Here is a 13,679-nt window from a genome sequence, read left to right on the forward strand (position 1 = left end):
TGCTGTGCATGGGGTCGTTATGAGTTGGTTCTGACTCAATGGCACCTGACAACAACAACAACAACAACAACACAACATAAAAGAAAAGAAAACCCACAAACAAAATGAACTCTGTGCATACAATTATGTGGAACAAAGAAACCAACAACACCACCAAAAAATGCGTACCAAAATGACAGCAATTAATTCATACCTATTGAGAATTGCACTGTAATGTAAATGGCTAAATGCACCAGCCAAGAGACAAAGACAGCAGAATGGAGAAGAAAACAGGATCTTTTAATATGCTGTCTACCCGGTCTTCAGGTGTGGCATTGCTGGTTAGTGCGGTAAACTGCAACGTCGGTGTGGGCCATTAAGGCCGGCAGTTCTAACTCACCAGTTGCTCCTTGGAAACCCTGTACAGGGTCGCCATGAGTTGGATTCCGACTCAATGACACTTAAACACCACCACCACAAGAGACATGTCAAAAGGATGAGGCAGCCTAAATGTCTGGTGGCATAGTGGTTACGAATCAGGCTGCGAACAGAAGGTCAGCAGTTCAAAACTACCAGCTGTTCCATGGGAGAAAGATGAGGCTTTCTGCTCCCGTAAAGATTTACAGCTCGGAAACCCTGTACAGGGTCGCTGTGAGTCAGAACTGACCCCACGGCACATAACCACCAACCACCATAGAAGAATGGTTAAACAAACTTAGGGACATATACACAATGGAATACTAGACAATATTGAAAAAGAATGATGAATCTGAGAAACACCCCACAACATGAAGGACATTTTGCAAAGTGAAATTAGTCAATCACAAAAGGACAAATATTACATTTGACCAATGTTGTGAAAAGTTAAGAAAAGGTTTTCTTAAAAAAAGAAACAATCTATGGTGGTTATACGAGGAGGGGAGGAAGAAAGTTATTCATGGACTAGAAGGTTAAACACATGTTAACATGGATGACAGGGCAGGCAATATACAATATAAGAAGAAGTTTAGCAAAGGAGAGATGAATGTAGTAGGAGACACAGTGAGGAATGCAAGAGTTAAAGTGACTAGAGGTAAATACTGTTAATTGATGGTACATGGAGGGGATTGCAATCATTGTAATGAAGCAAAGTATGTAATTTGTTGAATGTAAAACTGATGATCTGCTCTGTGAACCTTCACTGAATTCACAATAAGGAAAAAAAAAGATGCTGACATTACCTTTATCAAGCTATTTATAATTGGCATCTGTTTTGATGAGTTGGTAACTTACCCATCACCAGGTAATTTCTATGTCTACCACTCCTGTAGGTAAATTATGCTGATAAGGAAACTAAAGTTTTCCCAAGATTACAAAGCTATTAAGCAGTGAAGCAGGGATTTGAACCAAGATCTGTCTTATCCTGAAGCTTGTATTCTATTATACTACTGCTCTTTGATGCTGAAAGCTACAAGAAAACTGACAAAGGGCTTGAAGGAAATGAGACAGGAGGCAAAGGAGTTGGGCAGTAGACATGCTTTTAAACAAATAACAAAGTCAAAGGATGTCTTTCCTTACCTTTTTGTGGGCCCTGGGACTTGACTCAGCATCTGGTATGCTTTCTGCAGGAGATGTGGTGGGACAATAGCTGGGGTGGAACACCTGAGAATTGGGGTCCCTGAACTAGCCAATGAGTCTGGTCTTCCCTTGGTGACCCCCAGGATAATCTGGAGTTCCGCCTACATCTACGGTACGAGTTCCTGATGCTGGGAATACAGCCTGTGATAGACAAACTCCGGCAACATGAGAATGCCATCCTGGACAAGTAAGGCTCAAGCCACCAGTCCCCATAGAAAGTCTAGGAAGTGCCTCAGTTTGGGATGGCCAAGACCTTCATTAAGGCTCCTACTGAAGCCCACCCATCATATACCATCATAGATTCAGAATCAGCTCTGTGGGGTGGGGGAGGGGGTAGAGGTCAACCACTCTCCCACCATCTTGTCCTGTCTCTTGCCTATACCCCTAACTGTCCGTTTTGCTGATCCATTTGTCTCATCTCTGATCTTATAGATGGATGAAGTCAAATGTACTCAGCCACAGACGTACTAGCCTATAGGGGACATATGAAAATATATGGGAGTGTTCCTTGATTTTCAAAATGTCTGGTGGGGGACACTACTGGTACTCATCATTGGAGGCTAGGAATGCTAAATGTCTTGTGTTGCACTCCTGCTCAGCTCTGAAATGCCTCACCAAAATGCCAGCTTAAAAAGTTCAGGTTGACTAAAGGGTACAATGAAATGATCTGTGTTACTTACTAGTGAGCCCCTGAGGTACTAGCCGATTGTCGTTGTTCAGTGCTGTGGAGTTGGTTCCAACTTATAAGGCCCCTGTATTGGGTTTCTGTGGAGTAGCTGGTGGGTTTGAACTATGGCGCTGGGGTTAGTTAGTAGTCCAGTGCTTATCCTATAGCGCCACACCATGAGTCTGCTAGTACAGGCAATTTTATTACACTGGATCATAAGGGACAGAGGATGGATCTGTTTGGGGTTGAGTCGGCGGGTGGAAGGGGCTAGAAAATGAGCAAGATCCCCTTTACAGGTTCTGGACAGCAGATAGTTTTAACCCCCAAGGAACATTTGGCTGAAGACAATGTTTGGTTGTCACAACTGGAGAGAAGTCCTGCTATTGGCATCTAGTAGTTAGAGACTAGGGGAGCTTCAATGAGGAAGACAGCCACTCATAACCAAGAATGTTTCAGCCCTAAGTGTCAGTAGTGCCGAGACTGAGAAACTCTGATCTCAGGTGAGGGGACTCTGGGTTAGCCTCTCTGAAGGAGGGACATGGAGTCCCTTAAAGAAAACTACAGCTTGCTAGTTTTTTCTGATTTTGCTTTGGAGGAGATAGGGGTAAATGCTGTGTGCATTATTCAGCTGTCCTGGGGTGGCGCTGTGGGTTAATGCCCTGGACTGCAAGGTCAGTTTGAACTACAAGGTCAGCAGTTCAAGCTCACCAGCTGCTCTTTGGAAACCCTATTCAGGGTCGCTATGGGTTGGAACCGACTCAGTAGCACTAAACAAGAACAACATATTGGTCCTATAGCCCCTTTTCACTCATTTCTACGGTCATTGACTGCTGGTTTAGAAGTTAATTTCCAGCTTCTGTGGGATGCCCCTTGCGCACCATCAGGGATCCCTTCCACTGAGTGAAATGTTGAGAGGTAGTGATGGGGAGCTCCAGGGAACTGTGATATTGATTCTCTCATTTCCCATCTCTTATCTAGGCACTTAGACTTCTTCGAGATGGTCCGGAATGAGGACGACCTGGAGCTAGCCAGGAGGTTTGACCTGGTGAGGAGCCAGGGGCAGTGGGATGGGGGTTCCTGCTGAGCCCTAAGTCACAACTCCAGATCCGGTGCTGTGCTGGGTCCCTGGTGGGTACCCTTCCATGACCAGGTCCTACTTCTGGAGTAATGACAGTATGCTGGATCTGGGGGCCTCATCTTACCCAGGGTGGGCTCACCTGATGAACTTCTGTGCTTTCTGCATCTTCAAAGAAAGGACATTGCAACCCCAAGAGACAGGGAACCACCACTCATACAGGATTAGTCCCAAATGCCTCTCCTGGCTGACTTCCCCCTGCCTTCGAATAATTTCCTGAGTCACCTCTTCCCATCACTATCCAGATCATGCTTAGCAAACCAAACCATGTTTTCATTATAGCCTTAAAACCATGAAAACAAACAACTCCACTGCCTAACACTTGTATTATAAAACTCCCTGTCCAAATCAAAGCCTGTTTTTGGCTAGTGCTTCATAGTTACACAGAACCATCCACTATTTCATCACTGAAGGCCTGAGATGGAGAATTTGAGGTCAGAGAGGTTAAAAACAGCTTGCCTGCTGTCACCCAAGTTGAATAGAGGCTCTGAGCTATAAGACCACGTTTCTGAACCTCACGTCCAGTGTCCTTTCCACCTGTCACTTCCTCCTCTGGGCAGCTATGCCTCTGCTTCCTTCCCTTCATTTGGATCAGTAGTTCCCACCTAAAAGCATGTCTACCCTATCCTCCCCGATCCCCAGTTTTGTTTGTCACAACTTGAGGCGGAGGGTGCTACTGGGCTCTAGTGAGTAGGTGCTGCTGAACATTCTGCAAGACACAGGGCAGTGCCATGACAAAGTATTGTCCAGTTGCAAATGCCAATAGTGCCAAGATTCAGGAACCTTGGTTTGTGTAATGGATCTGTCTCGCTCTTCCTTTCTCAGGACAGAGGCAGGGAAGGAAAACTCGCCCGTGAGATGGAACCCAGTGAATGGGAGCAGGCTCTTCCCTCTCTTACTCTCTTATTCCGCTCCCTTCTATGCTCCCCATAACTCCAGCCCCTGTATTCCCCCAGGTCCACATTGACACCAAGAGTGCATCCCAGATGTTTGAGCTGATCCACAAGAAGCTGAAGTATACAGAGGCCTACCCCTGCCTACTCTCTGTCCTGCACCACTGCCTGCAAATACCCTGTGAGTGCCCTGTACTTGCTGATTTCTAGCTGGGCCCTGCAAGCCCCAGCTCTCAGGGCAGGCTGAGACAAGACTACAGGGTCCTCTGGTGAGAGAGTCTGAATATGTTCCCATCGCCGGCCCCCTCGGGAGGCCAGTCCAAAGGAATCAGACCCTTGTGCTTGCTTCCCTTCTTGAGGCCAAGAAAATAGAGTAATTTCCACTGTCACCCAGGGGAGGAGCTGGGGACTTGGCCCTGAGCAACTCCAACATCCCAGGCCAACAAGCAGTAGCTTGATCGTTGCATTTTCAGACTAAAATGGCTCCAGCTGTCGGCTCATGATAGGGGAGTGATTAGTCTTCTTGGGGAGTTCCAAAAAGTTTTGTGTTTGGGAGGGTAGCACAGATGTGGAATGAGCATGCCTTTTTAAATGTTTCTTGTACTCCTCCGTCTAGTCCTTGCTGGCTTCCCACCCCAACTCCTTTATCCTTCCTTTCTCTACCAATAGCAAATGTTAGTGACTACAAGACCAGGTGGTTAAGTTCTCAAGACCTAGGCATACACAGTGATTAAATAATTTACGTATAACTACTAATATAGTTATTGGTAAATGCCATTGAGTTTGTTCTGACTCATAGTAACTCTGTATAGGATTTCCAAGAAGCAGCTGGTGGATTTGAACCACTGACCTTAGCAGTCCAGTGCTTATGCTACAGCACCACACCAGGACTCCATAATTACTATTGTTGTTGTTAAGTACTGTTGAGTTAGTTCTGACTCATAGCAGCCCTGTATAGGGTTTCCGAGGGGTGACCGCTTGGTGGGTTTGAACCACTGACCTTGTGGTTGGCAGTCCAGTGCTTATCCTCATCAGGACTTCATAATTATTAATGTGGTTGTTGTTAAGTGCCATTGAGTTGGTTTCATCTCATAGTGACCCTGTACAGGGTTTCCAAGGAGCAGCTGGTGATTTTGAACCGCTGACCTTGTGTTCAAACTGATCTTGTAGTCTAGTGCCTTATCCCACAGCACCACACCAGGACTCCATAATTACTAATGTTGTTGTTGTTATGTGCCGTGGAGTCAGTTCCAACTCATAGCGACCCTGTACAGGATTTCTGAGGCTGTAAACCTTTATGGCAGCAGAAAGCCTCATCTTTCTCCTGGAACAGCCGGTAGTTTCAAACTGCTGACCTTGAGGTTTGCAGCCTGATTCATAACCATTAGGCTACCAGAGCTCCCCAAAATATAATTTGAAATGAGCTTTAACTACAACATGTGGTATTTAGGCTGTTTATAAAATACAATATCTTGAAAATCAGCATAGTCCATTGTGATGGTCAACCTGGCAGGAGTCTCTTAGTGCTGATGATGGTGGTGTTGGTAATCATGGTGATGGTAACAGTAACCAAGCATGATACCAGATCTTCTACCATAGCACCTTTAAATCTCCATGACCCAAAGGGTATGCATTAGCATTTCCATTTTGCAGTGAAAGAACCTGAAGCTGAGATCATTCTCTTGTATATGGAAGAATTTTCATGTCTTTGCTGCCAGGGCTTTTGATGAAACATATTCTATTTCTGCAAACCAGCAGCCTACATTTGCCCAGTTTTCCTGGATGAGAGACAAATGGAAGTATCTGGAACTTTTCAATGATTGTATTGGGTGGAGTGGTACGAAGGAAGCTAAACACTACCATGTTGACCAGGAAACTATCAGTTCTTCAAAATTCAGCCTAGATAGTCATCATGAGAAACATGGGAAGTCCTCGGGACACATGACTTTTGCTCCCAAGAGTCCTGTGCCTGGCAATGCGAATGGGTCCTTCTGTTCTGCCCCCAAATTGGCCTTTGTGGACTTAACTTTCTATTGAGAAGACATTGTGCTTTAACTTTGATGGAAAAATTCCTATGGTTGATCTCCCTTGATGACCAGTAGAAACAAAGCTATTGGGACACAGAATCATTAGGGGAGACTTGTGGCAGTCATGTGAAAGTGAAGTTCACATCTATCCAGTTGATGATTTGGGAGGGAGGGACTAGAACCCTGTGAGATCTAACATATCATGTGCTACATTTGCTTTCATACTTCAAGGTCACCTCCACTAAGAAGTCTTCCTGGATGCCATGCTTCACTTCTGTAATCCATTCTGTCTCTCTCTCAGTGCACATTTGCAATTATTTTCCATTCATCTTTCTTTTGAAAACAATACCATAGGTAATCCTAACTTAAAAACATTCTTAGAAACTTCATTATTTCAAAAACTTTATATATTAAAGCATATTTACTGTACTTAATGATGCTGTCTTTCATTCTTTTTCTCTTTTTTTGAGATAATGTAGAAAGCAATTTGCATTCCCAGGACATAGGATGCATAGAGTGAAAGCATGGAGGAAAAGCAGCCAGGCAGCATTTCCGGAGTAGAGAAATATGTTGAATAGGTTGACATATTTGTAGATCAGTTTCAGATAATCCAGAGATTATGGGATTTGTGCCTCTTCATCAGCTGCAACCACACTGTCTTCTCCATCAGAGTGGGAGATTGCCAAGGGTGGGGAAAGGCATACCTCACCAGTCTGGCACCTCACACACCCCAGCAGTGACATTAGGACAGGGCTTCAGAGCTCAGTAAACACATGTTTCTTGTCACCCCTCAGACAAGCGGAATGGTGGCTACTTCCAGCAGTGGCAGCTTCTGGACCGCATCATCCAGCAGATTGTCCTCCAGGATGAGAGGGGAGTGGACCCTGACCTGGCTCCATTGGAGAACTTCAACGTCAAGAACATCGTCAACATGTGAGCGGTGACCAGTCTTTGCCCTTTCTTCCTTCTTCTTCCCTGTCTTTGACCCTGACTGGATCTCACCAGTGAAATCTCAGCTCTCTCTCTCTCAAATGAGACCAGTAGCCTTAGTTGATTCTACTCATGCAACTTCACGTGTGTCAGAGTAGAACTGTGCTCCACTGTATCTTTCATGGCTGGTTTCCCAGAAGTAGATCACGATTCCTTTCTTCTGAGATGCCTCTGGGTAGACTCAAACCTCCATCCTTTCAGTTAGAAGCTGAGCACAACAAACATTTGTTTTACCCACAATCTCTTCTGGCAAATGAGTTTTGAGCTGTGCTTTACAATAGAATTCTTTGAGATAACAGACATGTTCCTTATCTATATTTACCAGTGTGGTACCCACTAGCCATATTTGTCATGTGACTAATTTTAATTTTAATTATAATCCATTTAAATTTAAATAGTCACCTGATTTTGGGGTAATTCTCAAAAACCCACTGAATGGATTGGATACAGAGGGCATTTAAATACATTAGCATAAACCAGGGATCAGCAAAAACTATGGCTAGCGGGCTGAATCTGATCCTCCAGCTGGTTTTCCTATGACCCCTGAGCTAGGAATAGTTTTCACATTCTTAAAGTATTGTTAAAAACAAATTAACAAGAAAGAAAATGCCTCAGAGACTGTATGTGCTCTGCAAAACTGAAAATATTTACTCCCTGATCCTTTACAGAAAATTTGCTGACCACTAAATATGAGGCTGTTGGACAAGGCCTGTCAGATCAGTCTTTTGGCTTATCATCTTTTTCTGACTATGGGTTTAGGGAAACACAGAGAAACAAATTAAAAAGCACATCAATTAATAATAAAACCTTACATTAACACATTGATTTTTAATTAGAATCCTTCACTTGACTTTTGGTGTGATTCTGAGTCAGCTGCCCTTAAGGAGGTAAATTGGCTTTAAATGATTTATTATTTTGTATTCCAAATCCAAGTGGAAAACAACATTTCTGAACTTTTTATGCTATTGTTTTAATTAGCATAAATAATTGGCTGTTGATCTACTTGAAGACCTAACTGGTTCATTGAACTAGTGCAGCCAGTAAAGTCATCAAAATGTGGCTTTATTTTTGTTTCCTTGCACTGTTTAGTAGAGAAAGTTTTCTTCCATCAAAGATGAAAACTACTCGGGCCCAATGACATTTGTGCCCCTTTTTGAGTAATAGAAGTCTGAATGAAGGTCACTTTAAACTGTCAACTGTCTCATGTCTGAGCAGGACTAATCCCAGATGTGAATCAACATTCTAGACTTGATTTCGCCTTAAATCATCCTCCCTCTCTCCCCGGCTGGGACTGGGAGACTACAGTGGGAAGGTGTGTGTGTGTGAGGGAGATGGTTGGCTTCTTTCTTTACTCTGCTCTCAGTTTCCCCTCTAACCTTTTCTCCCATTCTCCCTCCCACGAGCTAGCCACTTTCTCCAGAGTCAGCATGAGGGCAGGAGGAAGAGAGGGGAAAAGTCTTACTTGTTCAGGTGATTTAGTAAGCAGGCTTCTCACACTCTGGGCTTGGTACATATGATTACGTTCCTGGGATCTTCAGAGGTTCCTTTCTGGGCATCTCTCTCTACAAAACCTAGGTCACTGGCGATGGAAGTTTGATTTTCACTTTTTCCGTTTCTTTTGTTTTGTTTTATTGTAGTTTGGGTGAAAGCTTACAGAGCAAATGAGTTTTCTTTTCAGTAATTTATACACACTTTGTTTCATGACATAGGTTGCAATCCTCTCAATGTAACAGCATCCTTCCTACTTCCTCTCTGGGTCCCCTGTTTCCATGTGTCCTTCTTTCCTGTCCCTTCCTGTCTTCTGAACTTTCTTTATAGGCAAATGCTGCAGAGAAGTACAGTCCTCCCTGTGCTGTTATTCACTCTATTCGCCTGTCTATTGTGAAGGACCTCTGGTAGCGTAGTGGTTACGAATCGAATCGGGCTGCGAGCCACAAGGTCAGCAGTTCAAAACTACCAGCAGTTCCGCGGGAGAAAGATGAGGCGGTCTGCTCCCGTAAAGATTTACAGCCTCGGAAACCCTGTGTAGGGTCACTATGAGTCGGAACCGACTCCACGGCACATCACAACAACAACAACAATTGTTTGGCTAGCTGTTGATCCCTGAGGGAAAGTGGGGTTCAGTTCCAGGTAGGAGGCGTGTCTAAGGCCACAGTCGCGGGCGATCCACTAGTTGCTATCAGACCAGTAAATCTGGTCTTTTTGAGAATTAAAATATTCTTCTACATTTTTTTTTGCTCCCTCTCTACCCAGAACCTTCTACTGTGATCCTGAACAGAGTAATCAGTAGAGATGACTTGTTGTTGTTAGGTGCCATCAAGTCGGTACCGACTCATAGATACCCTATGCACAACAGAATGAAACACTGCTTGATCCTGGGCCAACCTCATTATTGTTGCTACGCTTGAGCCCATTAATGCTACCATTTTGCCTATCCATCTCTCTGGGGGTCTTCCTCTTTTTCTCAGACCCTCCACCTTACCAAACATGATATCCTTCTCCAGCTACTGGTCCCTCCTGACAATATGTCCGAAGTATGAGAGACAAAGTTTGGCCATCCTGACCTACAAAGAGCGCTCTGGCTGCACTTCTTCCAACACAGATTGGTCTGTTCCCTTGGCAGCCCGTGGTACTTCAATATTCTCCTCCAACACCATAACTCAAAAGCATCAATTCTTTTACAGTCTTCCTTATTCCCTGTCCAGCTTTCGCCTACATATGAGGTTACAGGAAATACCGTGGCTTGGGTCAGCCAAGCTGACATCTTTGCTCTTTAACACTTTAAAAAGGTCTTGTGCAGCAGATTTGCCTAATGCAATCATTTGATTTTTTGACTGCTGCTTCCGTGAGTGTTGATGGTTGATCCAAGAAGAATGAAGTCCTTGACAATTTCAATGTTTTTTCCATTGATAAAGAACGTTGCTTATTTGTCCACTGGTGAGGTTTTTTATTTTTTTTACATTGAGATGCAATCCATACTGAAGGCTGTGGTCTTTGATTTCCATCAGTAAGTATTTTTTGTCCTTTTCACTTTCAGCAAACAAGGTTGTATCATCTGCATATTGCAGGTTGTTAATGAGTCTTCCTCCAATCCTGATGCCACGATTTTCTTCTTTAATTCTTCTGGTCTCAGGGTAGTAGAGGCTGTAGGGTGCATGGCTGATTACTCCTTAGGACGAATTGTTTCAGTGTCTTTGATTTTCTTCACTCTTTGTTTCGGACATGGAAAGACTACTAGTTGTGTCTCAGGTGGCAGTGGCAGTATTTTAAGGCCCCAGTCGCTACTCACAAAGTAATATGTAGACCATTGTCTTTGTGGATGTTGTTATGCCAAGTGACCATGGTATCCCCCATAGGCTGTGAGTCTAGGTCTCCAAGTCCAGTGGACATTCCCTCAAGGTGTTTGGCTATGGCTAGGGAGTTTTCCTAACTTTGCCCACTGTATGCCCTACAATATCTTTGGATCTATTTGCAGCACACATAAATATGTATGTGTTGAAATGCCCTCTGCCATGTGGTTTTGTTTGTGTGTTTTCCCCAATCAGCTAGTTGACTGTTTCCATCCCTTTCATTGGTTCTGGGACTACTGATGATCCAAGACACACAGACTTACTCTATTGATGCTTCCAGTTTTCCCCCAGATGGACCGCTTGGACAGGAATTAAAATAGCTTCAACCCAATTCCTCTTTAAGGTTTACATCTGATCCGTTGAAGACCCTCATCTGATCTCTTGTTCTGACAACCTCTAGGACTACGGACAGCTTCCAGCACACCATCGATCCATCTTTGCCTCTGGATTTCCATGACCCCAATACAGACTCCAGTCCACTATCCTTCCCTCCCAATGTTGGAACATATGTGTCAAAATGCTCTGGGTGGGCCCAAAGAAACTCCTTCACTAGGACTTTTGTCATGGAGGTAAAACCCCATACCGGCCCAGGGGACCTTGACAATGGCTCTTTCTAAAGAATTTTCTTCTCAAAATGCTACTCTGTCTTCATTTTTTTCCATCTTTAGATCCTTGATCAGGCTGAGAGGCCAAGCATCATGGATCTAATTCTTAGCGTTTCAGGTTTACAAAGGAAATTATTGTTGAGCTCTCTCACTTTGGGTTTCATTGCTCCTTTAGACCTTGATATTGAAATGAAAGCTTAATGTTAACACCCTGCTCTTAGAGTTTATGTGAGTGTTTCAGATATATCTCATCTTTAACATGAAGACACTCACCCTGTGTTATACGATGTGGGGTAATTTCTTCATACTTACACCTTGGTCTTTGCTGGGCTTGGAAATTCTGGCCATGGTAGGGCCAACGTCTTTCTTTCTTAACTGCAGAAAATCATTTTTAACAGATGTACAAGTCATTTTATAGCTAAGGGAAGCCTGAGATTGAGTCCTAGTTCTACAGTTAATTAATTGTCATTCCTGTCTCTGGTCTCTGAGACTCAACTGGGTCACAGAAGGGTTGGGTCAGAACATCTAAGAGTTCTTTCAGCTTTCCCAGTCCAAGAAGAGACACATGAGAACTGGATAGGATAGAGACCTGGGAAATTAAATCCTAGCCTACAGGTGTGGCTGGACAGATTGGTGATCAGGGTGCCAGCGTGTGGAATGGAGGGATGACGTGTCTTCTGGAAACTGTAAGTAGATGACCGGTAGTCACACCATCCTCTCCCCTCTTTCTCTGTCTCCAGGCTCATCAATGAGAATGAAGTGAAACAATGGCGAGACCAGGCTGAGAAGTTCCGGAGAGGTGAGGGGTTCTACCTAAACCTGCAGCATGAGCTTATCCTCCCATGGACGTGAATACACACATGTATTCATGTCCTCTCCTGTTCACCTCCATCTCAGATCACACGGAGCTGGTGAGCCGGCTGGAGAGGAAGGAGAGGGAATGTGAGACGAAGACCTTGGAGAAGGAGGAGATGATGCGGACGCTGAACAAGATGAAGGACAAGCTGGCCCGAGAGTCCCAGGAGCTACGCCAGGCTCGGGAACAAGTAGCAGAGCTGGTAGCCCAACTCAGTGAAATTTCAGTACGCGGGCACCCTTTTCCCTTTCCCATAGTTGAGCTGAGACCCTAGACTTCTGGGCAGAGTGGGTAGAGTAAGTGTGGGGAGGGGCCAAGGAACTGAGATTGAGGTAGAAGAGAGAGGGAGACTTCAGGCCAGGAAACAGGGAGACCCCTGAGACTGCAAAGGCTGGCAGTGTCCCACAGTAATCTAGATGGCATCTCTGATTAAGTAGAAAAAGTAATGTTTCTTCCTCTGGGTAACATTGACCAAGGAACTAGATCTTGCAAAGCAGAGTTCAGGTGGGATTTGGTCTCCCCCTGACTTCTCAGCTGGGTGTGTCAGCGCTGCCCTTTATGACACTGTGGTGACTATGATGGATGGTCCAGAGTCTGTGTGTGCTTGCATGTATGTGTTAGTGGTTGTATAGTTGTGTCTCTGTGTGTGTGAGTTGGGTGTTTGAGATGCAGGAAGAGGAAGTTGGGGTGGGAGTTTAAATATATGTGGGAGAGGCCTGAGGATTTGGAGTGTAATCTAGATGGAAAAGGAACCCTGGTGGCACAGTGGCTTAAGTGATGGGATGCAAAGTGAAAGTTCAATGGTTTGGACCCATCAACCATTCCGTGGGAGAAGGCTGAGGCAGTCTACTTTGGTAAACATGGTAGCCTTGGAAACCCTAGGGAGGAGTGCTCTGTCTGCTTCCACAGGGCTGTTAGGAGATGGAATCAACTGAATGGCAGTGGTGGTGTTGTGAAGTGCCGTCAAGTCAATGCCTACCCCTAGGGACCCTGTATAGCGTTTCCAAGGAGCAGCTGGTGAACTTGAACCGCCGACCTTGCGGTTCATTGACTTTGCAGTCCAGCACATTAACCCACAGTGTCACACCGGGACTCCAACTCAAATGGAAATTGAGAGTAAGGAGCAGAATAGTGGTGAGAGACCTGAATGGAATCGTTACTGATGGCTCTGTCTTGTGCTTTTACTGTCTCCCTACAGACAGGCCCTGCATCCTCCTTGCCTCCCCCTGGGGGCCCACTTGCCTTGTCTTCCTTGATGACAACCAACGACCTGCCTCCACCCCCACCACCTCTACCCTTTGCCTGCTGCCCTCCACCTCCACCGCCACCCCTTCCACCTGGTGGACCTCCCATTCCTCCAGGTGCCCCACCTTGCTTCAGCATGGGCCTGCCCCGCCCTCCGGACACCTTCCCTAGCAACGATACCCTACTCAGGAAGAAGCATGTTCCCCAGCCTTCCCATCCGCTGAAGTCTTTCAACTGGGTCAAGCTGAATGAGGTGAGTCACCAGGACTGGGTCAGTGAGTCCTTTCCCTGCTGTCAGTAGGATCAGCACTTGGA

The 13,679-nt window shown here is 45.1% G+C and overlaps 1 protein-coding gene across 2 annotated transcripts in view; it reads left to right on the forward strand.

The window, feature by feature from the left end:
- The window catches only part of DAAM2 (dishevelled associated activator of morphogenesis 2), a 56,210-nt gene that overhangs the window by 16,738 nt on the left and 25,793 nt on the right, over positions 1-13,679 (forward strand). For both annotated transcript variants that reach the window (XM_006860431.1, XM_006860432.1), the window contains exons 7-13: positions 1,680-1,783; positions 3,242-3,308; positions 4,355-4,472; positions 7,113-7,251; positions 12,004-12,062; positions 12,161-12,345; positions 13,318-13,617. In XM_006860431.1, coding sequence (XP_006860493.1) covers positions 1,680-1,783; positions 3,242-3,308; positions 4,355-4,472; positions 7,113-7,251; positions 12,004-12,062; positions 12,161-12,345; positions 13,318-13,617 — 972 coding nt within the window. The remainder of the gene's footprint in view (positions 1-1,679; positions 1,784-3,241; positions 3,309-4,354; positions 4,473-7,112; positions 7,252-12,003; positions 12,063-12,160; positions 12,346-13,317; positions 13,618-13,679) is intronic.

This window comes from Chrysochloris asiatica, unplaced genomic scaffold (assembly GCF_000296735.1).
Source record: "Chrysochloris asiatica unplaced genomic scaffold, ChrAsi1.0 scaffold00038, whole genome shotgun sequence".
Classification (NCBI taxonomy): domain Eukaryota; kingdom Metazoa; phylum Chordata; class Mammalia; order Afrosoricida; family Chrysochloridae; genus Chrysochloris; species Chrysochloris asiatica.